The following is a 27,658-nucleotide window of genomic DNA, read 5'->3' on the forward strand; positions in this document are numbered from 1 at the left end:
CTACTCCTGCTCCTATTTCTTATGTTCTTATGTATTCTCCAGGGCAACTAGGAATGGGCAATAAATCTGGCTAGCCAGCAACGCCCATGTCCCACAAATGAATAAAAAAAATGTTTATTCACAGAATGTCACACCAGGAAAACACAAGGGAAAGGAAGAGTGCAAATGACCCAGTGTGGCTTGAGTTGTTGCTGGACCATGTGACATTCATCTGTCACCACCTCAAGGCTAAGCCTTTGACACTGGTTCTCTGTCGTATTGAGGTATGATGTCCTGTGTTCGCTACACACAGGATAGCACTTGGTTGTCTTGCCTCTCGTCCCTTTCCTTCCTAGTTCACAAGCAATGGCGTCTTTGCTTGACCCTGTACCCTTATTCTAGCTGTTCAAGGTTACTGGCTCTGTGCCTTTCTCCAGCACAAAGGTTCTTCCTGACACCTGTGTACATGAGTCAGTAAACACAAAAATAATTGCCCTGTGAGACTAAGAGCCCCACACTCCTACTCCCTAGGGTTAAAAGAAGACAGTTGGAATTTGTTTTGAGCCATTTCATAAGAACATAAGAAATAGGAGCAGGAGTAGGCCATCTAGCCCTTCGAGCCTGCCCCGCCATTCAATAAGATCATGGCTGATCTGTTGTGGCTCAGTTCCACTTTCCCGCCCTCTCCCCATAACCCTTAATCCCCTCTCTTATCAAGAACCCATCAACCCGCTTCTTAAAAATATTTAGCGAGGCAGCCTCCACCACTTCAACGGGCAGAGAATTCCAGAGATTCACCACCCTTTGAGTGAAGAAGTTCCTCCTCAACTCCGTTCTAAACCGCCTCCCCTTTATCTTGAGGCTGTGCCCCCTAGTCCTACTGTCTTTTTTGAGCGGGAAGAGTCTCTCCACCTCTATCCTATCCATCCCATTCATCATCTTATACGTCTCAATGAGATCTCCCCTCATTCTTCTAAACTCTAACGAGTACAAGCCTAGTTTATTCAGCCTCTCCTCATAGCTCAATCCCCTCAACTCCGGTATCAGCCTAGTAAACCTCCTCTGCACTCCCTCCAGGGCCAAAATATCCTTGCGCAGGTGCGGCGCCCAAAACTGCACACAGTACTCCAGCTGCGGCCTCACCAATGCCCTATACAGCTGCAGCAAGACCTCCCTACTTTTATATTCAATCCCCCTCGCTATGAAGGCCAGCATCCCATTCGCCTTCCTGACCACCTGCTGCACCTGCAAGCTGGGTTTTTGCGACTCATGCACAAGGACCCCGAGGTCCCTCTGCACTGTCGCCTGCTGCAGTTTTTCGCCACGTAAGTAATAGTCCTTCCTACCATTCTTCCTACCAAAGTGGACCACCTCACACTTGCCAACATTAAATTCCATTTGCCATTTCCTGGCCCATTCGCCCAGCCTATCTAGATCCTTCTGCAGACTCTCCACACCCTCCGCACAATTTGCCTTTCCCCCAATCTTGGTGTCATCAGCAAATTTCGACACCCTGCACTCGGTTCCCCCCTCTGGGACTTAGAATGACATTTTCAAGCAAATTCCACAGAGGTACCCTACCTCTCCAAAGGGGTCTACTGACTACCCAAAGAAATGCGGCATCATCAGACTTATTCTTACCAGGCCGAATTTGCACAGTTCAAATTTCACATCCCTAGGCTACTAAAGTCCAACTCAAGGGGAGGCAGCTGATATTTAAAAGACCAGTTGCCTCCATAAAACAAGCATGCATGGAAACCCATCCCACCACCACCTGCCCTGCATCATTTCTAATCCTGTGAAAATGGGAAATGCTGCATTTGAAGTGGACTTTAGGTAGCTCTGTTATTTTTGCCATGATAGTTTCTCCGCCGTAAGACAGTTTAAATGGCAGTAGCTTATATTGTCAGGCAGTAGGAAGTTGCAAAACTAGAAGGGAATCGTGAAAGAAAGGAACTCGTGGATAAATGTGTAGTGGTCCATTTTGGTAGGACCAATGGGATGCAGGAGTACAATATTAAGGGTAGGAGTCTTAGCTGTGTTGAAGAGCAGAAGGATCTTGGGGTCCGGGTCCATAGGGCTCTTAAATCGGCCTCGCAGGTGGAAGATGTGGTCAAGAAGGCGTATGGTGTACTGGCCTTCATTAATCGAGGGATTGAGTTTAGGAGTCGGGAGGTAATGCTGCAACTATATAAGACCCTTGTCAGACCCCACTTGGAGTACTGTGCGCAGTTCTGGTCGCCTCACTACAGGAAGGATGTGGAAGCTATTGAGGGTGCAGAGGAGATTTACAAGGATGTTGCCTGGATTGGGAGGCATGCCTTATGAAGATAGGTTGAGGGAGCTAGGTCTCTTCTCCCTGGAGAGATGAAGGTTGAGAGGCGACCTGATAGAGGTTTATAAAATGTTGAGAGGAATAGATAGGGTGGATTCTCGGAGGCTATTTCCCAGGGCTGAAATGGTCGCTACGAGAGGACACAGGTTTAAGGTGCTGGGAAGCAAGTACAGAGGAGATGTTAGGGGTAAGTTTTTCACTCAGAGGGTGGTGAGTGAGTGGAATTGGCTGCTGTCGGTGGTGGTAGAGGCAAACTCGCTGGGGTCTTTTAAAAGACTTCTGGATGAGTGTATGGGATCTAATGGCATTGGAAGTTACAGATAGTTCTATGGCTTGGTAGGTATTGATGTGATCGGCGCAACTTGTGGGCTGAAGGGCCTGTTTGTGCTGTAGTGTTCTATGTAAGGGAAGGAGTCCATTGTGAGATTTGAAGAACAGGGTGAAAATTTTAAATTTAATGCACTGGATCAGAAACTAATGAAAGGTCAGTGAGGTCAAGAACGTGGGACTCAGCTTGGAGCAAGTGGCTGCATTTTGGAGCAACCGGACTTTCTGGAGGTTGAGACGCAGAGGACAGAAGAGAAAGAGAACTAGATTCTGGAGGTCTCAAACTTATGGCTAAGGGTTTCAGCTGTGAGGGTTAAGGTGGGCTGATGTAAGGGCAGAGATGGATAAGTTTGCAGAAGTGAAACTTAACCATCATGGCAATGGATCAGAGTTTTGATATGAAGGTCAGTTTGGTTCGCAGTTGGACAGAATCAACATTTCACAGGATCTTGTTGAGTCTGAAGGGAACAGAACAGTGGCAAGGCAACAAGAATAATGGCATTGTCACATTCAGTCTAAGGGTGATGGTTTAGAGAAAGGGAGCAGGCTGCTTTAAAATTCTGATTCTAATTTGTTCAACATGAATTTACATCTTTGAAGAAATCATACTTGTATATACGAGCAAACTGTATAAAAATACAAATCAGAATAATTAATTCATTCAAGATAAGCTTGCTTTGAAATTGCTCTAATTGCATTTACTTTTACAAACAATTGACTGCAAATTACAACAGAGGCATGTGTCAACTACTTGGATATTTTCTGGCTAATTCAGATGTCCTGGAAAGGTTGCAACCATAGTTTTGTTGTGAAAATGCAATGCACAAGAACATTTCCCAGAGCAGAAAGCAAATTATTTGCCTATTCCTCATTAGGTAATTGAAAGTATATTGTAAATTTAAAATCACTTTAACATTAATTTTTAATGTCGCATGGGTCCCTATTTACGGTAGTATTTCCATATGCATGCAGCAACAACTGATAATACCAGAACTGACACTGATAAGAGTAGGTAATTAGATGATGGTGAATCCCCATTTGGGTTTACTGGTTGTCTTGCTTGTGATGTTTCCTTGGAGGCCAAAGGAACATGATCAGTGGATAAAGCAAAAGAAGAGCTTTTCCCAAAATTGAGCCTGCAAGCATTTCTCAAGTTTGTTGCTTCTAATTCATAATCATTGCCAGTTTCATTTTCATAATCAGGTTCCTGATAAATATGTCCAACGTGTTCCTTAATATCCTCCCTATATAGATCTGTGTTTTCTACCTCTGGTTTAGTATCACATTTACTGTAGCTCGTTGCACAAGGGTCCAACGAATCTCCTTTCTTTGAAGCATTTCCTTCCAGGTTTGAATTTTTATCTGCTTCTATCTCTGGAAACCATTTTTCATGTGTCTTATTACTATTAAAATGAAGGTTCTGATCTCCAGTAGGTTGCAGTTCACATCCAAGCTCAGTAGTTTGGTTTAGTGCTTTTTTCTGTGTGACATCTATGTTATGGATCTGAGCTGACTCTTGCATGCCAAATAGCTGTGGATTATTGTTCAGTACATTTGCATTTTGGGACTCTTGTTCCCCACGAACACTTGGGTCTCTGACACAGTCAACATTACCTATCTTGTCGAGACAGCAACCAACATCAGAAGAAATTAGGAGTACATCACTGTTGAAATCTGTGCTGTTATTTAATTGCACATTTTTCATGAAAGCAACTTCAGATTCAGCCCTATTATCAACAGACTCTGTTCTTGTAGGTGCAGGTATGATTTGTGTAATTTCAACGTTACTCGCCTGAAAAGGCTTAGGCTCGTACTCAATATTTATGTCTTGATTTGAAACATCTTTCTGATCAGGGTCTACAGCTTCATCTATTCCACTGATTTTTTTCTCAGCATCAAAGTTCAACTGTATATTCAATGGACTGTGAACATCATAAAAGTCTCTTTGCTGTTGATCATTCTGGTAACCTTGTAGAGCTTGAATCTTTTGTGCTTTTATTGAGTTTTTGTCATCGAAATCCCTAGAAGCATTAGCTCCTCTATTACTGCTGTCGCCCAAACTCAAAGGATTGGCCTCTTTAGGCCTATCTCTCTGATTAAGGTTGTTGGATGGCAGGGTACTGTCTGAAAGATTGCTTCTTGAGTTGTCCACTGTACTTTCACTGAACTGTAAATCACTGCTTGTTGTTGAACAGACACCTATAGGTGAATTAAAGGCAGCTCCAGTTCCTGATTCTACATTTTCAACAACACTCCTCAATATTTCTGGTTTGCTAATATCCTGAAAATTGTCATCATCTGACTGATACAGAGGTCTGTGTGGAGCTACTTGTCTCTGTGTTGAAATTACATTGTCTCCAGCTTGATTGTTTTTTGTTTCTCTCTTAGCTTGATCATTGCCAGGGGTGAATAATTCTTTTGCTTCTCTTTTCTCACTGTAGTTATTCTGATCTGAATTTATGGTCTGATTGTTTGGAGCTCGGGAAGAATCGCTGGGCTGTGAATGAACCAACATTTCCTTTCAAAGATAAAGCAAAGTCAAATTAGAGCTGGGTAAATCAAGGTGTTCAGATATTTCCACAAATAAATACTGCAGTAAAACACAAGTTATGTTAAATAACCAGCACTTAAAATATCAAGTAAGAAGCCTCACATCACCAGGTTAACGTCCAACAGGTTTATTTGGTAGCACTGCCCCTTCATCAGGTGTGTGGAGAATTGGGTTCACAAACAGGGCATATATAGACACAGACTCAATTGCAAAATAATGGTTGGAATGCGAGTCTTAACAGATAATCAAATCTTTACAAGTACAGATAGTGCAAGTGTTGAGAGGGCTAAGCACAGGTTAAAGAGATGTGAATTGTCTCAAGCCAGAACAGGTAATAAGATTTTGCAAGCCCAGGCAAGTCGTAGGGGTTACAGGTAGTGTGGCATAAACCCAAGATCCCAGTTGAGGCCATCCTCATGCATCAGAACTTGGCTATCGGTTTCTGCTCGGTGATTCTGCGTTGTCTTGGAGAATGCTTACCCGAAGATCAGAGGCTGAAATCCCTTGACTGCTGAAGTGGTTCACTTGCATTCCAACCATTACCTTGTAATTTAGTCTGTGTCCATATATGCCCTGTTTATGAACCCAATTCTCCACTCACCTGATGAAGGAGCAGCGTTCCAAAATCTCATGCTATCAAATTAACCTGTTGGACTTTAACCTGGTGTTGTGAGACTTCCAACGCCGCCATTCACACATCTTAAAATGTCAAAGACAAAACAAAGTAATAAACTTTAATCCATAATTATGAACTTTCAGGGTCAAGTACAGACTGTTGGTCATTTCCAACTTATTTTACACTCATTTTTAATCTTAGCATCTCCCCAGAATGAAAGTTAACATTTTTTCTCACAGCACATGATGATATGGCAGGAGTCCAGTCATTTGTTTAAGATAGTTGGATGGAGTTATCAGGCTTGCCCTTGCATGCATATCAAACGGTCACTCTCATCAACTACATATGCATAACCAAAAGCAGAAGTCCAAACATTGTTGTATCAGATGCAGAATTCCTCTGTAAGTTTCCTGAAAACGTCATCTCATTATCTCTGACACACAGAGCAGGGTTTTACGGCCCCATTCATCCAGAAACCATAAAATTCCATCTGAGGTCAATGGACCTTCCCATTGTCTGCTCTTCGCCCACTCTGATTCCAGTGACAAGTGAGGCGGTAAAATTCCAGCCACCATTTAAGTGTACTGAACGGTACTTGACTGTACTTCAGTCATAATTAAGACTGAATTTGTAAGATTAGAAATTATATTCTTCAGTCTAAGTATCCTTTTAACAACATGGAAGATTTTTGTTGCTCAAAACCATCTTTCTGAGACTGAAAATTAATTTTAAAATGTAGAAGATCATTCCTTCAGCTTTTAATTATTGTCGGAGATATTTTTCATTTTTGTTCCCGCTTTTGTCTCTCTCTTTCTCTCTTGGTCCAATCTTTCTTTTCCTTTTTATGGTACTTTGATTTGACATTGAATTCTCTGTTCAAGCTAGCTTCTCAGTTCAGCCTCTGCTCTGCTTATCAATTGTATTTTAATCTGATTGGTTAAGGAGATATACAATTACCCTTATCCAGATGCCATGCAGAGGTACCTTAATGTTTGGGTATTTATCGGGTATAAGTTGCTGAGCAAAATTCAACAGAAAATTCAGGAACTACTGCAAGTCTAATGAATAGCTGGGCCATTCATGCAATGCTCAGAGCAAATTTTGAGCCACTACTTGCTCACCTTGTGCAAGTTGTTGATTTTAAAAAGGCTGACACCAAACATCTATTGCTAAATACAGGCACTGCATTAATATCTTGAGGGGCTTAAAAGTGAATGCAAAGTTTCTCCGGAAAAAAACATGGAAAAAGACAATTTAGCCATTTATAATCATTTTTCTCAGAAATTGAAATGGTGTCGGATTCTTAATAAAATACTCCTTCACGTTAGGCATAAATTGTACAAAATGCTTCTTTACAATTGTGACCCAAAGAAAACAAAGTCCTTTGGGTCACAATAGCACAAGCAATTGTGATCTAGAGAGGATAGAGAGCTGTAGACCAAATCAAAAGAACCAGGTTTGGCCCAAGAAGAAAATGGAAGACATGCAATAAAATCAGGAGCTAATCTGGCAAAGAGCCAGAGGAGGCAAAGGGGATTTTTTTTAAGTTCAGATTTCCAGTATGTCATCTCATTATTAAATGTGGTGCACACACTTACAAGACTGCATTTGGTGACTCCCCATGATGTCTAGATTTTGGATGACAGGTGGGGGGGGGGAATAGGGGTGGGAAATGTTGAAATATTATCCAGCATCATCTATGCTACTTCATTTTAAAGGGGAGCTTCTGAAGAATCGTGACTGTGGGCCCTCACAAAGTTCCTCAGATTGTCATCTCCAAAATTTGGCAGAGCAAATGCAATCTGATTTTATTTGTTATAAATTTAGTTACCCCAACCTTAATTCTATACGATCACAGCTCAATGAGTATTTTTAACTTTCCACCGTATTGTTCCAATCCACTGTGAAAGAGCTGTCCTACCATTCCCTGTCCATTTGCCTGTAACACATTCAATTCTCTTTTGAAAGTTATGTTTGAATCTGCTTCCACAATTCTTTTAGACAGTATATTCCAAGTCATAATAATTGACTTTATCAATCACCCTTCCAGCTCTTTTGTCATTTTTCTCCTGACTCGCTCTTAAAGCCCCTCATGATTTTAAACACTTAAAATAAATTTAACCTTTGCCTTCCCTGTACTGAGGAGAACAATTCCAGATCTGCGTTCTCTCAAGATCTCTCAGCCCTGGTATCATTTCCACTACACTTTCTGAGGTCAAAACAGCTACAATAATGTCATGCTGACATTTATATAATGTTTAAGTTTGCAAGTTACATTCTGATGGTTATTTCTGGTAATTTTTAACATCGGTTTACAATTCACTTGCCACAAGAACTATTTTTGTACTCCCTATCTACCATTTCACTCGATTCCTGGTTGATGTTTTATGACATCGTGCCTCAAATCTGGTAATACAAAAACCTGCAATGTCTGAAAACCAGACTTGCTTTAAAGCTACCAGGCACGAATTTTAATTATTATTAGATGAGTAAAATAACTTATGGCTTTGATTAGGTATTGCATTGGTGTAGTGGCACATCAAGTAATTATTAGCTAGGTGCATCTGCCTTTTCCATGCTCCAAGTAGTCCAAGCGACTCTTAAGCCAACTGGAGCCGGTCAAAATCATCCATCTGAAGATCAGCAAGATCTGAAATCTGGCACGGACTCAATCCCAAGATTGCCAGTTTGAAACGCCATGGGCTGAATTTTGTGGCCTCAACATGATGACAGGGGACTGGAAAATGTGGTGAACTATTCAAAAGCTCATTGACTTTGGAAGGAGTGGTTAATTCCATCTTATACCAATATTGTATCCTAATGGAACAGCAGAATACTATGGATGCTGGAATCGGAAATAAAAGCAGAAAACGCTGGAAGTACTAGCAGGTCAGGCAGCATCTGCAGAGAGAGAATGTTTCAGTCAATGACTTTTCGTCAGAACCAGAAAAGGCTGGAGATGGTTTTGAGAAATGGGTGGGTGAGCAACAACAAAGGAAGGTCTATGATAGGGTTGGAAACAGAAGAGATCGAATGTCAAAAGACTTTGTCCTATAAGGCTAAAGGAAATGAAGTTGGGAGCAAAAAAAAGGACAAAGAATGTACTGCTGTCTGAAATCAGAAATAAGAAGAAAACTGAAACATGCAAAGAAAATGAAACAAACTGGGAAACAGAATTTATGGGGTCTGAAACTGTTGAGTTTAAGCATGGTAGCTTAAAAAACAAGTCTGGTCTTCAGACATTGCGGATTTTTGTATTGCCAGATTTTAGGCACGACGTCATAAAATATCAACCAGGAATCTAGCGAAATGGTAGACATTCCTTGTGGCAAGTAAACTGTTGACTCCTGAATGCTGTAAAGTGTCTACGTGAAGAATGAGGTGCTGTTTCTCAAGCTTACATTGAGTTTCACTGAAATAGTGCAATTGACCAAGGACAAAGATTTCCAACATCCGCAGTACTCTGCTTTTCAATTAGTGTCTAAGTCACTTCCACTCCTTTTCCACGAATGCCTGCTTTGAAGAAGTTCTGCTCTTCTTCCTGACGGGATTTCTGTTCTCCTTTATCCTGTTCATCTTCACTGTTTTCCAATTCTCTTCTCATGTTTGATCAAGTGTCTAAGGAAAACCTGTCTTTCCAGCCAACTTTCCTTACTCAGCAATTGTTTCTGGCTCGGATTTATTCCACATGGATTCCTTTATGTTGCAGATACACAGGTATCTCCTAGACAATTAACATCCTGAGATCCATACTCAGCATTCTGAGTTACTGTGCATCCAGTATTGACCTCTCCTTTCAATAGCACCAACTAATTCACTCTCCATCAAAGCTCTTGTATTCATGATATCCTCTGACCTCTTCTCGCTGAGCGATCTGTTCTTCACAGAGAACCCAGCTGCATCCCCTTATGCCACTCCATCTCCCTTAATTTATTATATTAATTGGACTTGCAAGTCATTTTGTAACACTTTTTTGTAGCTCACCTTTACTTAAAAAAAGCAAAGCAAGGCATAATAAACCCTCAAGCCATAATTTGTTACTTATTTTCAAACTTGCAATAGAGTCAGCGTATAAAAATGTTCATCAAGTAACATAAAAACCAAATTACATTTGAATCCGCTTAAGAATTGTATATCACCTTCAGTTAACCCCATGGAAATCTGAATGAGAGCTGAACAATGGAGTTTCATATATTAATTAAGGGCCGGAAGGATAAATTGCCACATTACCTGCATAGGCAACTTGGCATCTTTATATTCTTTGCTATCCATCGACTTTCCTATTTCTTGAATGGGCATTTTACACTCTATGGAAGCACCCTGAGTGACAAAATTAGAGGCAGCCGAAGACACAGAAGACGATGCAGTTGAAGGGTTTGAAGTGGCAACGAATAAAGCCGAGGGCTGCAGGTTGGCAGCAGGTGCCGAGGAGGGCACTATAGGTATGCCAACTGAAGGTTGCACTACAGGTGTACCAGTTGAATTCTGCGTTACAGGTGTGTTTGTCAAGGACTGCGCTATAGGTGTGCCAGCTGAGGACTGCACTTCAGGTATGTTTGTTGAGAACTGTGCTACAGATGTGCCAGCTGAGGACTGCACTTCAGGTATGTTTGTTGTGGACTGTGCTTCAGATGTGCCAGCCCATGGCTGCATTTTAGGTATGTTTGCAGAGGGCTGTGCAACAGGTACGTTTGCAGAGGGTTGCGCAACAGATATGTCTGATGAGGGCTGTACTACAGGTACGTTTGGTGAGGACTGTGCTACAGATATGTTTGTTGAAGGCTGCATGACTGGTATGTTTGCTGAAGATGGTACTACAGGTGTGCCAGCTGAGGGTTGCAGCACAGGTTGACTGGATGAGGGATGAGTTGGCAAATAGCTTGCCGGAGGGCAGACTCCAGGAGAGGAAGTTGAATTGTCAGCAATGATCACTGAGGTTGAAGGGTTTTGTGGGAGGGAAACAGCAGCTGGAGCACTTGAGGGAGGAACCGCAGGAACCAATGAAGACTGAGCAGTAGCACGGTTAGGATGTGAAACAGCAACATTCCCTGTGAAAAGACAATTAAGTAATTAACCAATAAAATATATTCTTTTTGAAAAATAAAGTTATGTTGACATTATACTTAAGTGACACGTAACACCTTTTGAAACAGCAAGATTTTTGGTCTACTGAATTATGACAAAAAGTTAATATGCAAATACAGTAAGTGATTAGGAAGGCAAATGGAATCTTTCCAGTTGTTGCAAGGCAGATGGAATATGAAAGTAGGGAAGCTTTACTACAGATGTACAGTGTCTTTGTGAGACCACATGTAGCGTACAGCACACAATTTTGTCTCTTTACTTAAGAAAGAATAAAATTGCATTGGAAGAAGTTCAGTGAAAGTTCACTTGATTGTTTCCTGCAATGAAGAGCTTAACTTATGAGAAAAGGTTGGACCTGTATGAGAGGGAGTTTAGAAGAATGAGGTGAGACAAGTTTAAGAAGCAGTTGTTGAGTGAGAGAAAAGTTCAGCCAGGCAGAGGAGAGTGCTGGTGGATGGGGATTGTTCAGGCCTCTGCTCAAGGAAGAACTGGATTGCCTATGCATAATTTACTTCTCTGACTTTTCAGCCATGAAGAGGAGAATGCTTAAGGGCAAGGAAAGAAAAACATTAAAGAGATCAAAAAGAGCATACAGATAAAGAAGGAAGACAGGAAAGGAGAATCAGGGAAAAGAACCAGAAGAAAACAGATAACAGGTGCAAAAGATGCAGGACTCCACATTCGGCAGAGAGAGAGGCCAGGATTTAATATGGGAGACAGGGCCTTGCCCACTGTTTGCAGAACCATAGGCTTCACTTCTGCCCACTCACATCAATTGGAGGTCTCAATTGGAGATGAGGCAAGAAGGATGTCCATGGACTTAACTGGGGTGGAGACAGGAAGGTGGCAGGGTCCCAACCCATGCCCCCCCACCACTGCCGTTCCTTCCTTCATGACCGCCCCCCCCCCCCCCTTGAGTAAATGTTGCCCGCACCATCAAATTCATAACAGAGGAAGGCACAAGATTGGACCAAGTGAACGCAAATTTTTACTTTGGTTAATCTGTGGTAAACATGCAGTTCAAATGGAGAGCAAAACTCAAAGAAATTGTTGTTTGTAGGTAAATGTAGAAAGTCAAGGCACCAATCTTGACAAACACTCCTGGTATAAAAATGCCTAGCTCTGAAGCTATGTAACATACATAACAAAATAGGTATGTTTGGGCCTTGTTGATTAAATACAAAACTCTCTTTCTCTTTCTAAGACTGGGCCTTTGCCATTAAAATAGAACTGAAGCACTATTCCAGAAAGTTCTTGCTCCATCTCACGAATATTCACAACAAGCCTCACAAAGTGATCTGAAAAAGAGTGAGCATTTCCACAAAGGTGTTCGGCTTTGGGAATTATCAATGTATTCTTTCAGATATCAATTGCTGTGAAAAATGAGAGAATAGATAAAATTTCTACAGAAAGACTGTATTTATTTTTTTTGAATCTAGCAATGTGCAAGACTTCCTAATCACACTCTGTGCTTCGAGTTTTGATACCACTTTAATTCAAAACTTAAGTAAGTATTTCGGAATTACAGAAAACTGATGCTGCTCAGTTTGTGGTTGAAACTATCTAATCATCCAAATGATTTTTGAAAGTTCTGCCACTGTTTTCTCTCTAAAAGAAAATTCTAATGCCCAAATTCTAATGCTGAGTTGATAGCACGCAGTACTAAATCAGAAGCACTACAACTTTGGCTTTGCTCGCTTCCAAAGACGAAGATCTTCTCCAAATGTTCAGTTCTGTTCTGTATCTATCTCATCATACCCAGAAAGCTTTGGCTGCTGTCAGTAAAGCACATTAATCCCCTCAAGCCCCTTGGCTTCAAGTCTTATTTCTTAGTCAGGGTGTTGCAGTCATGAGATGTTGCAGTCTGGAAACACAATATATTACACTGGCAGACAATTTCACAAGTGGCAACACCGGCTGATTTGCAAATTCATCTCCTGACTCACCAAAAACTGATCTACTATCTACAATGCACAAGTCAGGAGTCTGACTGAATACTCCCCACTTGCCTGGATGAGTGCAGCTTCAACAACACAAGAAACGTGATATAATCCAGGACAACGCAGCCTTCTCAATTGCCATCTTAAGTATTCACTCCTTCGCCCACTGATGCACAATGGCACACTGCAGCAACTCACCAAGGCTCCTTCGCCAACTCCTTCCAAACACACAACCTCTACTATCTATCACAGAATCACAGAATACTACAGTGCAGAAGAGGCCCTTCGGCCCATTGAGTCTACACTGACGCATGAAAGCCTTTGACCTGCCCGCCTAATCCCACTTGCCAGCACATGGCCCATAGCCTTGAATATTATGGCATGTCAAGTACTTATCCAGGTACTTTTTAAAGGATATGAGACATCCCGCCTCCACAATCCTTCCAGGCAGTGCATTCCTGACCATCACCACCCTCCTGTTGGTTACTTCCCTCTCGTGACTCTCTGTTCATGAGGACTGAGGAGAGGGCCATCAAGAAAGAGGAAGTCTGCAAGGAAGCAAGAGGAGCTGCGAGTGGGAAAGATAGGCAGATAAGTGGTGACTGGCAAAGAGTTGGTGAGTGGGAAAGAGTCTCAGCCAGCGGGACAGAGTCCTGGACAGCTGGTGAGAGTCATAGGGAACAGGAGAGAATCACAGGGAGCAGAGGAGTCATGGGAAGTGGGGGAGAGTATCAGGCTGTGGGAGAGAGACTTGGGGAGTGGAAGAGAGTCACAGAGAGTGGGAGGGATCCACAGGGAGCAGGAGAGAGTCAGGACGGAGCCTCAGTCACTGAGAACAGAGAGAATCATTGGGAGCAGGAAAGCCTCACTGGGAGCAGAAGAGAGTTTCAGGGAGCGGGAGAGATTCTCAAGGATTGGGAGTGGGAAAGAGTCTCAGGGAGTGGAAGAGTCACAGGGAGTGGGAGAGAATCACAAGGAGCAGGTGAAAATAATGTGGAGCAGGAGAGAGTCAGAGCTAGTAGCAGGGGGCTTTGGGGAGTGGGAGTGAGTCATGGGGAGCGAGAAAGTGTCATGGAGAGTGGGAGACAGTCTCAGGGAGCAGAATAAGTCACAGGGAGTAGGACCGAGTTATAGGGAGAGGGCAAGATTTACAAAGAACAGAAGAAAGCCAGCAGTGGGAGAGTGTCTCGGCATACAGGAGGAAGTCTTGGGATGTAGAAGACAGTCTTGCAGACCAGGAAAGGCTATTCCAAAATGGGGCCAATCGGGTCACATATTTTCTGTTTGCCCCAGTGTGAAAAGATATTAAAGTAAAAGTCTTAAATGTGTTTATACCAGCCCTATTATATCCACAACGCTAAAGCAAAATGGTTCTGAAGGAGGCAAATTAAAATGTAAATTAATGTTAACATTTTCAAAAACTAAGATGGTAAGCATATAATCATAGTTAAAGTCAAACATTTTAATGGAGGAATCACCACCATGATACTTACTTCTTGGAGCAAGAGATTCAAGTTTATACTCCAAATCATCTGCAAGACTATAGTACTCTTTCTTCCTTAAGGCATTTATAAACTGTCTTTCCCAATTGTTCCGTCTTCTAACAAAATCCAATAAAATAGGTACAGCCGCCTCATTACCTTCATGTTTGGCTGTAGCATGTATTTTTTCCTAAAAGGGTAAAAGGAAGAGATTTTGGCTGAAGTGCATGTTTCAGGATAAGAATTTTGAAATTAATTGCCTATTTTCTCTTCGACCCATGAAAAAAACCATTAAATTACCCATCTAATTTTATTGATTTTTCGCCTTTTCTGTTAGATTTGATCTTTGGTAAACTTTTCATCCTCAACTATTTGCATTTTCTTTTAACTTCTTTCCATCACCTTTGCTGGTCTTTTTATTTCATAGAATCCCGAAAGGGTAGAAGGAGACCATAGGGCCCATAGAGCCTGGGTCAACAACAATCTCACCTAGGTCCTAACTCTGTAACCCCACGTAGTTACCCTGCTAATTCCTCTGACACTAAGGAGCAATTTAACATGGCCAATCAACCTAATGTATACATCAGTGGATTGTGGGAGGAAACTGGAGCACACGGAGGAAACCCACACAGGCACAGGGAGAATGTGCAAACTCCACACAGACTGACCCAAGGCCAGAAGTGAACCTGGGTTCCTGGCGCTGTAAAAAATGATTGGGAATTCAAAAGGCCATTGTAAGTGACTTGGGGAAACAGCTTAAGCCAGAGGTGAACTCAGAAGGACATGGGGAAGTTCACATATCTTATTCATGTTTTCACTTCATAAATCAAATCATACTACATTGTCTTTAAATATTTTCTGCATTCCAATCACATCTACATATAGGGCTGAATTTAATGGCCACAGCAAGGTTTCCATCCACCAACCGGAAAGCCAGTAACAACCCCACACTGATAACTGAAACCCCGTCAAAAGTTTATTGCCTGCCATCGAGGTTACTGGTCTTTGAAGATGAAATTTTTACTTCCAAGAGCCGCTGGCCAATGAGACGGTTGGGAACCACAGTCAGTGCTGAAGTACCACGGAGGAGGTGATTGAGGCGGTGGGTTTGCTGGGCCAGTGAATTGGGCTTCGGGTAATGTGGCAGTGTGTTGTTTATGGTGGTGGTGGAAGGGGTGGGATAAGTCCTTGCCGATGGGGATAGGGCCCTGCATATGGAATTGAATCAGGAGCCCTGTCATCCCTATCCTCTCTGCTCCTCTCCCAAACCCACAGGCTAGCCACCTTGGCAAGCTGTCCACATAGCAGTCCTCCCAGCTGGCAGAATACCAACTGCATTGGGATGGAGGCCTTTCAGTGATTGGTCAGTTAAGGACTTCAATTTACATAGAGGCAGGAAAGCTGACCTTGACCTTTCCCACCCTGATTTAAATGGGAGGAATCGACAGGCTCTCCACTCTGTGCCTTCCCACCCAACTAAACAAACATCCTGCTTTCTCGCCCTCTTCCGGGATAGTGGTGGTGAGATGGGCTTCAATTGGCGGCCTTGGGCTCAGTGTCTCTGTGGAGTCTGTCGGCCTTTTGGCTAAGATCAGGTGTAGTATCGACATGCTGCACTTGGTTGAAGTCATTAGGTTACATTTCAGCTTCATTTGAAGCAATTTTTCAAAGCGGCATCTGGGCCTTTGGGCTAAGATGCAAATTAGAGCAAGCCTTGGAGGAGGAGCTACACCGCCTCCAAACAGCTTGGATCATGTAGGTCAAGCCCAAGACAGGAGGTGAGAGCCGTGTCTTGTCAGCTTGGATCGGGAATGTCCCGACTTGTTGGGACTCTGAATTGGCTTTAATTTGACTTGATTGGATTGGAATAAAGTTTAAAAAATAAAAAAAGTGGTGGTGAGATGTGGGATTTAAATTCCGTCCATGGTATTTGTAAACCATCCCTCAAGATTCAGGTATTTGAACATGAAAAATAATTCACTGAATTTTAGTTTGAACAACTCCACAACAGCTGTTATAAGTACAGCTAACATTTTTTTAGAAATACGACTTAAACCAGTGAAATAAATCAAAATTGTGTTTGGCTTGCACAAAGAAATGAAAAAACTACTAAAATTGATGATATGTTCATTGCCATTATAACTATGATTTAATGTTCTGCAGTGAGAGAAATGAAATTACCTGGTCCATCTGAGTAAGGCAAGAAAGATGTGGTAACAATTCCACGGTGTTTATTATGAGGAAGTCTGGCATTCTCCGCCTTATATACTTGAATAGCTCATCACTCACATATGACATTGTGATTAGTTTCTAAACCTTTAAAAAAAATTACATTTTAAAAGGTTATCCTTTCATTCTTACTTGTTTACAAAAGCTAGTCAGATAAGTCTCAACAATGAAAAAAAAAAGCAGCACCAAATTCTTGAGTTTTTGATACATATACTTGAGTTTTTGAGAATCACGATGATATCAGGCCGAAACTAAACTCGGAGTCTATCACGCTTCATTTCCCTACACTTGTACTGTGCTGAAGCTTAAACAACTTCTAGGTACTATGCCAAAGCCCGACAACAATGCTGTGTTAAAAATAGCACGCAGATCAAGTGAGAGGAAAAAATAAAACAAAAATGAGAATCCTCTAAGATACAGCTGTTCCAAGAGGCCTAATTAATCTCACATCAGTTGAGATGGGCAGGGCAGGTCATCAGAATAAAAACACAACACTGCTGATGCTCCAATCTAAAACAAAAACAGAAAATGCTGGAAAATCTCAGCAGGTCTGACAGCATCTGTGCAGAGAGAATAAGAGCCAACATTGAGTCTAGATGACCCTTCGTCAGAGCTTCTCAGTCATCGGGGTTCCTGGCTCAAGACTATTAAAATAGGTGCTCTATGCAGAGTTACGTCACACTCACTTCAGGGCCTAGTGAAATGCTTCAAAGACAATCTCTTTTTCACACTTATTCGTGGGACATGGGCATTGCTGGCTGGCCAGCATTCATTGTCCATCCCTAGTTGCCCTTGAGAAGGTGGTGGTGAGCTGCCTTCTTGAATCGCTGCAGTCGATTTTCTGTGGATTGACCCACAATGCCACTAATTCCAGGATTTTGACCCAGCGATAGCGAAGGAACGGTGATATATTTCCAAGTCAGAATGGTGAGTGGCTTGGAGGGGAACTTGCAGGTGGTGGTGTTCCCATTTATCTGCTGCCCCTGTCCTTCTAGATGGAAGTGGTCATGAGTTTGTAATGTGCTGTCTGAGGATCTTTGTTGAATTGGTGAATCTTTGGTGAATCTCAAAGCCTCTGTGAAGGTCAGGTTGCTTTAGCATGACTAGATAAGAACATAAGAAATAGGAGCAGGAGCAGGCCATCTAGCCCTTCGAGCCTGCCGCGCCATTCAACAAGATCATGGCTGATCTGAAGTGGTTCAGTTCCACTTTCCCGCTTTCTCCCCATAACCCTTAACTCCCTTGTCTACCAAAAACCTATCTACCCGTGTCTTAAATATATTTAGCGAGGTAGCCTCCACCACTTCAACGGGCAGAGAATTCCAGAGATGCCCATGTAATTGCGACCCAGGTGGCAATTCATCAAAAAAAGTGTTGTCAAAACCTTCCAAACAATAAGAGGAGCCACTCAGATAGAATGGTGAGAGACACAGAAAGAGAGGGTAGCTGCTCAAGCCAATAATCCACTACTATGTCTGCAGGCCAAAACTGATGTCCACATTGTGGGAGAGCTTGTAAGGCCAAGATAGATCACATAAGCTATCTGCAAACCCACAGCTAACACTGATGTCACACTGTCACTCAGCCCCCCACGAAAAAGAATCCGTGAATGCCAATACCACAGGCTCCAGAGTAACTTTCATTTTGTCAATTGGTCACAGATCTTGTATCATTTTGATGTCCAGTGTTGTTGGGATCAAGTCTTGCCTACTTTTGTCAGAACACAGAAACAAGAGTACACCATTTATCTCTTCAAGTCTTGTTCTGCCATGGCTGACCTAACTCCAAATACCCAGCTTTGCCTTGATATATTTGTTGAACAAGAGAACAATTTTAGTTTTAAAATTAACAACTGATCAAGCATATTTGCCATTTGTGAAACCGACTTCTGCCCCTTGCATGAGAAGTGTTTGCTGATTTCACTGCAGAAAAGTTTGGTTCTAAAACTGTCTTGTCCTGGATTCCCCAATTAGCAGAGAGGTACAATTCCCTCAAAGTTACACTGGGGAAAAAAATACTTGGTGAAATTAGTGGGTCTATTTTAAAGTTAAAGTTTATTTATTAATCACAACTAGGGTTACATTAACACTGCAATGAAGTTATTGTGAAAACCCCCGAGTCACACCTGTTCGGATACACAGAGAGAGAACTTAGCATGCCAGTGCACCTAAACAGCACATCTTTTGTACTGTGGAATGAAACCAGAGGAAACCCATGCAGACCTGGGGAGAATGTGCAGACTCCTCAAGCTGTGAATTGAACTCAGGTCCCTGATGCTATGAGGCAGCAGTGCGAACCACTGTGCTGCCATGCTACCCTACTTAAGCTACTGTGTTGATGGCAAGAGGTTACAGCCAATAGAGGATAAGGGAAAGGCCATCAAGGAAGCAACAACTCCTTCCTGAGATTAGTCAATGATTATGGGAAATTTATCCTGAGCTTGGCTTCCATGCTGGCCCTGTTGCATGCCCTACTACCAAAATACCAGAGATGGTGCTGGGAAGCTCCACAGGCAGAGGCTTTTTTCTAAACTTGGAACACCAAAGTTACTGTTGTCGAACTTGCTGGCTTATTTCAACACTAAGAAGGAACTCATAATAACTTGTGCTGCTTCCCCATACAGGGTTGCTGTGGTGATGTCACATTGCTGGACAGAAAAGCCTATCACATATGTCTCCAGGACCCTTTCGGATGAAGAGCAAAGGTATTCTTAAATTGAGAAGGAAAGTTTGTCGATTATATTTGGTGTGAAGAAGTTCGAACGATAACATCTCTGGTCAATGGTTTTTTTATAGTTACTGACCATAAACCCACAAACGGGTTGGCATGGTGGCACAGTGGTTAGCACTGCTGCCTCACAGCACCAGGGGCCAGGGTTCGATCCCCGGCTTGGATCTGTATGCAGTTTGCATGTTCTCCCCGTGTCTGTGTGGGTTTCCTCTGGGTGCTCCAGTTTCCTCCCACAGTTCAAAGATGTGCTTGTTGGGTGAATTGGCCATGCTAAATTTTCGCTCAGTATTCCCAAACAGGCACTGGAGTGTGGCGATTTGGGGATTTTCACAGTAACTTCATTGCAGTGTTAATGTAAACCTACTTGTGACTAATAAATAAACTTTACTTTGACCATAAACCCTTACTGGGCCTTTTCACAATTCCACAAAAACAGGCGTCTCCAGTGAGAAAGCTCTGTAATAGTGTTTTACTCACAAATGTTGGAGACAGGAGGAAGTTTGAGTCTGTCTGAAACCCAAGCTTCATTCACACATTGAGCTCGCGCTTTGATTGGCTGGAGGACCAGAGTCCTTCTGGTCCTCTGACTTTTCCCATTGGCCAGAGCTGGTAAGGGGCAGTGAATCAAACATGCGCATGTGCGAGTTTTTTTTGGGTGAATGCGCATGTGCGGGTTTTAATCACACCATCTACTCTGTAAAGCCCCCTCAGGATCAGATACAACACTGGGCCTTCTAGTTAGTGGCCTATGAATATAATTTGGAATATCACCCTGGAACCTGGATTGCTAATGCTGACGCACTGAATTGCCTCCTGTTGCTCAGATGCCTGGTTCCTTTACCAGCATTGGAAGAAGTTGTAGTGACCGTGAACATTTTGGAGACCTTGCCAATGTCAGCAAGGTAGATTAAAGCCTGAGTCCAACCTTGTCCAAAAGAAGGCACATGATCCTGTATGGTGGGTTACAAAGGCAACCCTCTGAAGAAATGAATCTCTACCTCATTAAGAAAGCTGAACTTACTGTTGAGGACGGGATGATTCTTTGGGGGTCCTGAGTAATTGTTCTGCCCCCAGGATGACATCAATATTAATGGCACTGTATAATGGCCAGCCAGAGTACCAAAAATGAAGATGCTTTCCAATGGTATCAACACATCAGGACAACATTTTATACCCATCATCAGGTATATGGGACATTTGCCTTTATCAGTCGAGGCATAGATTAAAAAGCAGAGAAGGCATGTTGGAGTTGTATAGAACTTTGATGAGGTCACAGCTAGAGTACTATGTGCAGTTCTAGTCACCTCATTAAAGGAAGGTTGTGATTGCACTGGAGGGGGTGCAGAGGAGATTCACCAGGATGCTGCCTGGGATGGAACATTTAAGTTATGAAGAGAGGTTGGACAGGCTCAGGTTGTTTTCATTGGAGCTGAGAAGCCTGAGGGGGCGACCTGATCGAAGTGTACAAAATTATAAGAGGCATGGACAAAGTGGATAAGGAGTGGATAAGCTGTTCCCCTTACTTGAAGGGTTAGTCATGAGAGAACATAGGTTTTAAGGTCAGGGACAGGAGGTGGAGGGGGATCCTTCAAAAATGGCATGAAGAAACAACCAGCAGCATCCAGAGATTAAGCTGGCACGATTTTTGTTTGATTACAGGACAACACTGTCCAGTGGTGCTATTAATGGGATGATGCCTTCATAACAGATTGAGCCTGATATTTTCAGACTTGGCAGGGAGGTTGGAATCCCAACAGGAAACTAAAAAAGAATGATTGCAAGACAGAATAAACTTTTACAACAGGTGATCTAGGTCATGTGAGGAACTTTGGGGATAGTCCAGATAGGTCCCTGGGTTTACTGTGTAGAAAATGAGACCTGTATCTTACAAGGTCAAAGTTCAGGGTAAAACCTGAAAGAAGCACTTGGACCATCTCAGAATGAGGGAATCCCTGCCTGAGCATATAAGAACATAAGAACATAAGAAATAGGAGCAGGAGTAGGCCATCTGGCCCTTCGAGCCTGCCCCGCCATTCAATAAGATCATGGCTGATCTGTCGTGGCTGATCTGTCGTGGCTCAGTTCCACTTTCCCGCCCTCTCCCCATAACCCTTAATCCCCTCTCTTATCAAAAACCCATCAACCCGCTTCTTAAAAATATTTAGCGAGGCAGCCTCCACCACTTCAACGGGCAGAGAATTCCAGAGATTCACCACCCTTTGAGTGAAGAAGTTCCTCCTCAACTCCGTTCTGAACCGCCCCCCCTTTATCTTGAGGCTGTGCCCCCTAGTCCTACTGTCTTTTTGAGCGGGAAGAGTCTTTCCACCTCTATCCTATCCATCCCATTCATCATCTTATACGTCTCAATGAGATCTCCCCTCATTCTTCTAAACTCTAACGAGTACAAGCCTAGTTTATTCAGCCTCTCCTCATAGCTCAACCCCCTCAACTCCGGTATCAGCCTAGTAAACCTCCTCTGCACTCCCTCCAAGGCCAAAATATCCTTGCGCAGGTGCGGCGCCCAAAACTGCACACAGTACTCCAGCTGCGGCCTCACCAATGCCCTATACAGCTGCAGCAAGACCTCCCTACTTTTATATTCAATCCCCCTCGCTATGAAGGCCAGCATCCCATTCGCCTTCCTGACCACCTGCTGCACCTGCAGGCTGGGTTTTTGCGACTCATGCACAAGGACCCCGAGGTCCCTCTGCACCGTCGCCTGCTGCAGTTTTTCGCCACGTAAGTAATAGTCCTTCCTACCATTCTTCCTACCAAAGTGGACCACCTCACACTTGCCATATCCCACCACCAGACATGGAGATAGCTGTTGTCAGTGTCATCCTTCAGCTTCAAGCTGACTCCATGTTAACCCCTCCAGATCGTGAAGATACAGACACAGAGATGGAGACTGAAGTGGAACCTGAGCAGCAATTCACGTTGGTAACCGGGTGACGTTTCCTCTGGATAAGGTCTAGCCCCGACTTTGACGGACCTCTGCGATGGAAAGGATCTCCTTGTAGTCGGGATGCTGGGAGTGACACATACCTAAGGAGAGGAGGGACGTTACCATAGCCACGAAAGCCATTCTGCGTTCATCAGTAGATCTCTCCATGGGCTTAGTGGAGTACGAGCTGCCTTTCTGAGCAAGTGGAAGTTTTCCCAATGGGAAGTAGTCAGAGGTGGATTTTAAACCTGTTACTTTACCTGAACCATTGTTGTAGGCCCTGAGGTGAAGACTACCTGACTGTATTAGACAGGAATTTTCAAGTTGACTGGGGGAGTCTATTGGCATGCAAAGGGACAGCTGGTAAGTGGACAAATTTCAAAAGAGTGTTAACCAAGGCTCAGAGTAAGTAAATTCTTTTTCGAGTGAAGGGCAAGGCTGATCAAAGTCAGGAACCTTGGATGACTTGGGATATTGTGGCCCTGCTTGAGAAGAAGGAGGAGGCACATGACATGCATAGGCAACTGGGATCAAGGGGATCCTTTGAAGAATATAGAGGGTGTCACAGTAGAGTCAAGAGAGAAATCAGGAGGGCAAAAAGGGAACATGAGATTGCTTTGGCAGATAAGGCAATGGAGAATCCAAAGAGCTTCAACAAATACATAAAGAGTAAAAGAGTAACAAGAGAGAGTGCAGGACCTCTTAAGGATCAACAAAATCATCTATGTGCAAATCCATAGGAGATGGGTGAGATCCTAACTGAATATTTCTCATCAGCAGTTTCTGTTGATTAAGGCATGGATGTTGGGGAACTTAGGAAATAAACAGTGATGTCTTGAGGAATGTTACAGAGAAGGAGCTGCTGGAAGTCTTAAAGCCCATCAAGGTAGATAAATCCCCAATATCTGATGGAGTGTATCCCAGAATGTCATGGGAGGCTCAGGAGGAAATTGTGGGTCCCCAGCAGAAAATTTAGAATCATCGATGGCCACAGTGAAGTGCCTGAACTTTGGAGGGTGACAAATGTTGTGCCTTTGTTTAAGAAGGACTGCAGGCAAAAGCCTGGGAACTACAGGTTGGTGAGCCTAACTTCTGTAGTGGGTAAGTTGGTAGAAGCTATTCTGAGAGATAAGATCTACAGGCATTTAGAGAGGAGAGGCAAGGATTGATTAGGGACAGTCAGCATAGCTTTGTGAGTGGAAAATCACGTCTGACAAATTTGACAGCTTTTTGAAGTGGTGACCAAGTAGTTAGATGAGCGCAGTGCAGTTGATGTTGCCTGCGTGAACTTTTGCAAGGCCTTTGATAAGATACCACATGGAACATTGTTGCATTAGGTTAAATCTCATGAAATCCAGGGTGAGGTAGCCAAATGGATACAAAATTGGCTTGATGACAGAAGACAGAAAAGAAAATGGGGTGGACTGAATAACTAAAACTCATGTTCATGGCTCCTAAAGTCAGAAAATCTTTCCTCAAACTCTTTTCTCAGTTCAGTAATCCTTATAACATATCTCTTCAAATTCACACCACCTGAAGAGTCACTACTTCTAAGCAGAGATTTCAATGCAGGAAAATAATTTGATGTGATTTATTATTGTCACATGTATTAACATATAGTCAAAAGTATTGTTTCTATACAGACAAAACATACCGTTCATAGAGAAGGAAACAAGAGAGTGCAGATTGTAGTGTTACAGTCATAGCTACGGTGTAGAGAAAGATCACCTTAATGCAAAGTAGGTCCATTCAAAAATCTGCCAGCAGCAGGAAAGAAGCTGTTCCTGAGTTGGTTGGTACATGACCTCAGACTTTTGTATCTTTTATCTGAAGGAAGAACATAAGAAGAGAAAATATCCGGGGTGCGTGGGATCCTTAATTATGCTGGTACTTTGCTGAGGCAGTGGGAAGTGTAAACAGAGTCAATGCCATGTTGCAAAGTGAGAGTTGTTTTTGTCAAAGAATTTGTTTATTTTCAAAAGGTACAAACACTGTCCTCAAGCTCAGTGACAACCTGGTTAGGGAGAAGGTTAAGAGGTGACCTAATTGAGGCATACAAGATGATCAGAGGGTTAGATAGGGTGGACAGTGAGAGCCTTTTTCCTCGGATGGTGATGGCTAACACGAGGGGACATAGCTTTAAACTGGGTGGTAATTATAGGACGGATGTCAGAGGTAGGTTCTTTACTCAGAGGGTAGTGGAATGCCCTGCCTGCAGCAGTTGTGGACTCGCCAACTTTAAGGGCGTTCAAATGGTCAGTGGATAGGCATACGGATAACATTGGAATAGTTTAGGTTAGAGGGTCATTAGATTGGTTCCACTGGTCAGGGCAACATCGAGGACCAAAGGGCCTGTACTGCGCTGTAATGTTCTCTGTTCTATGGTTACATCCTTACATACCTATGTTCAGGATGTTAGGCGAAAGTTTTTTTACTCAGAGGGTGGTGAGTGAGTGGAATCGGCTGCCCTCGGTGGTGGTAGAGGCGAACTCACTGGGGTCTTTTAAAAGACTCCTGGATGAGTATATGGGATCTAACGGCATTGGAAGTTACAAATTGTTCTATGGCCTGGTAGGTATAGATGTGATTGGCGCAACTTGTGGGCCGAAGGGCCTGTTTGTGCTGTAGTGTTCTATGTTCTATGTCCAATCAAGATGTCAATCGATAAGGCAAAGCCTGCCAGTTATTCAGTGTTCAATAGTTCAGCCTCAGGTTTATTCTTCTTGTTCACAAATACGTAAATTCTTCAATCGCACATCTCATTTCTAAGAAGCACTTGAACACTGTCCCACAGCTGAGCCAGCGCATTTCAGTGTAATTAGGTCATCCGTGGTGAACTTCCTGAATTAGCTGGTGGAATTGTCAGTGATAGAGAGCACCAGTTCGGATAAAATTAATTGTTTTTTATAACAATACTCTTTACATGTTCCATATCCTGGGTTTTAGCACAGACTGTTTCTTGGCGCAGAATGCAACGAAATGCACAGAACTTACGATTTGAATTGTATTGTAATGGCAAGCATTGGCAATCACCAGGTAGCATAACAAACTGTAATGATTTATTTACAAACAGATAAATACACAGAGTACTTTTCAACTCTAGATCTACTCTGGCTGCAAAAGCTCATATTCTGCAATGTACGCACCCTCTGTGTTCTCATACCCATTGGGCGATTGGGAGGGTCATGTGAACCAATGTAGGGGCCAGCTTTTACATCCCTCCTCCTTTAAGTTCACTATTATACCACACATCACTAACTTGTACAATTTCCAAAACAAAAGCAATAATGAATATTATTAACACAGTTTACTATCAGTTTGTCAGGGGATTTCCTCTTTCTCCGGGGGCTATGTTGCTCAACTGGTGGTTCTGGTTAGACTTGCTTCACCTGGACTTTATCTTGGAATCTGCGCTTCACTTCCTACTACTTCCTCTGTTTCACTGGGAGCAACACTGTGGCCTGCCACTGGCTGATCAGCCACTTCACTCCTCAGACAAACATCAACACTACTTGCTGCTACAATTAGATAAGGCAGTGGCACTGGCTCTTCAACTCCCCCCACTACTCAAATAATCTCTGTGCTCACTGGCTTGTCCTGCACTTCCACCTCATAACAAGTGGTCCCATCCTGGCCACCAAACTCCTGAGACCCAATCTGGTCCACTTCCAAAATTCTTCACAAAGACTCGATTGTCTATTTCAAATGCTCTTTCTAGTTTTGACAAATCGCGATTCCTTTTCTGACAACTCTGCCTTGTCTCTGTAGCTGGGAACTTTTGCTGGAAGTGGCACAGTTCACACTGTTTGACAACACTTTCTATATTAGCATTGATGCGAGGCCACCAAATACAGCTTCTTGCTAGCATTTCACAGAATTCACAGAAATCCTACAGTGCAGAAGGAGGCCATTCGGCCCATCGAGCCTGCACCGACCACAATCCCACCCAGGCCCTACCCCCATATCCCTACATATTTTACCCGTTAATTCCTCTAACCTACGCATCTCAGGACTCTAGGGGACAATTTTTAGCATGACCAATCAACCTAACCTTTGGACTGTGGGAGGAAACCGGAGCGCCCGGAGGAAACCCATTCAGATATGAGGAGAATGTGCAAACTCCACACAAACAGTCACCCAAGCTGGGAATCGAACCCACGTCCCTGGAGCTGTGATGCAGCAGTGCTAACCACTGTGCTACCATGCCGCCCTCATCTTCAACATGGCAGAATGATCACTGTGCCATTCTTCGAGCAATAACTCTCTTCCTGATGTGGGGCCAACCACTCTTGCTCCACAAAGAGTGACACCATCTCATAACTGAGCTAATGTTTCCTGAGCTGATAAGGTTTCATTTCCTCTGAAGCACTCTCATTTCACCATCCATGCAGCATCATATGTGTTATCTTCGATAACAATGGGTCTCTATTAGTCCATTAGTGTTGTCTGTTACAGGTAAGAATCCAAGAAATTTAAAGCTATTATATTCCTGGCAGAACTAGAGGGAATGACATGCTTTCAGGTAACAGGAGACAACATAAGGCATCTGCATTGGCTATCTTAGCCCCGGCTGATGTCTGAAGGCACATTCGTGGATCAACAAGAGTGTCCACTGCCATATTCTAGTAGAAGTAATTGGTGGAATTCTCCTGTCTACTAGGGAAGGAGCTACGAAAGGGAGGCATCTCCGCAAGGCAGAGGTGAGCTCTGTAAGTGCATGAGAATGGTTAGGGGGTTGCTGTCAAGGGGGGTGTGATCAGTGGGAGGCAATGTTCAGCCAGAAGTGCCGAGTGGGATGGAGTTTAGAAGGATGAGGGGGGATCTTATAGAGACGTATAAGATGATGAAAGGGATGGATAGGGTAGAGGTAGAGAGATTCTTCCCGCTCAGAAAGGACAGCAGGACTAGAGGACACAGCCTCAAGATAAGGGGGGGGAGGGCAGTTTAGAACAGAGTTGAGGAGGAACTTCTTTACTCAAAGGGTGGTAAATCTCTGGAATTCTCTGCCCGTTGAAGTGGTGGAGGCTACCTCGCTAAATATATTTAAGACGCGGGTAGATAGGTTTTTGGTAGGCAAGGGGATTAAGGGTTATGGGGAGAAAGCGGGAAAGTGGAACTGAGACACTTCAGATCAGCCATGATCTTATTGAATGGCGGGGCAGGCTCGAAGGGCTAGATGGCCTACTCCTGCTCCTATTTCTTATGTTCTTACGTTCTTATAGATCGGGGTGCCCTGTGCAATGGCGCCTCGAGCAGTGTGCAGCCGACTTTACCAACGTACTTAGGCTCCATCCTTTCCCTACCATCTACTATCTTCCTGGTCAGGCGACCAGAATGGCAATGGTGGCATAGTGTTAGCACTGCAGTTTCAGAGTACCGGGGACCCGGGTTCGATTCCTGGCTTGGGTCACTGTCTGCGTAGAGTTTGCACGTTGCCCCAG

At 43.3% G+C, this 27,658-nt stretch overlaps 1 protein-coding gene across 1 annotated transcript in view; it reads right to left on the reverse strand.

Moving 5' to 3' along the window:
* Window positions 1-3,286: 3,286 nt before the first annotated feature.
* Window positions 3,287-27,658, reverse strand: part of LOC145348201 (uncharacterized) — a 28,668-nt gene continuing 4,296 nt past the window's right edge. Inside the window, exons 2-5 of the mRNA XM_080196434.1 lie at window positions 16,496-16,630; window positions 14,327-14,504; window positions 10,039-10,856; window positions 3,287-5,159 (exon numbers count right to left, since the gene is read on the reverse strand). Of these exons, the coding sequence (XP_080052560.1) occupies window positions 3,582-5,159; window positions 10,039-10,856; window positions 14,327-14,504; window positions 16,496-16,612 (2,691 nt within the window). The 5' untranslated portion in view covers window positions 16,613-16,630 and the 3' untranslated portion in view covers window positions 3,287-3,581. The remainder of the gene's footprint in view (window positions 5,160-10,038; window positions 10,857-14,326; window positions 14,505-16,495; window positions 16,631-27,658) is intronic.

Source organism: Carcharhinus amblyrhynchos, chromosome 1, assembly GCF_965287045.1.
Source record: "Carcharhinus amblyrhynchos chromosome 1, sCarAmb.v2.hapA, whole genome shotgun sequence".
Classification (NCBI taxonomy): Eukaryota; Metazoa; Chordata; class Chondrichthyes; order Carcharhiniformes; family Carcharhinidae; genus Carcharhinus; species Carcharhinus amblyrhynchos.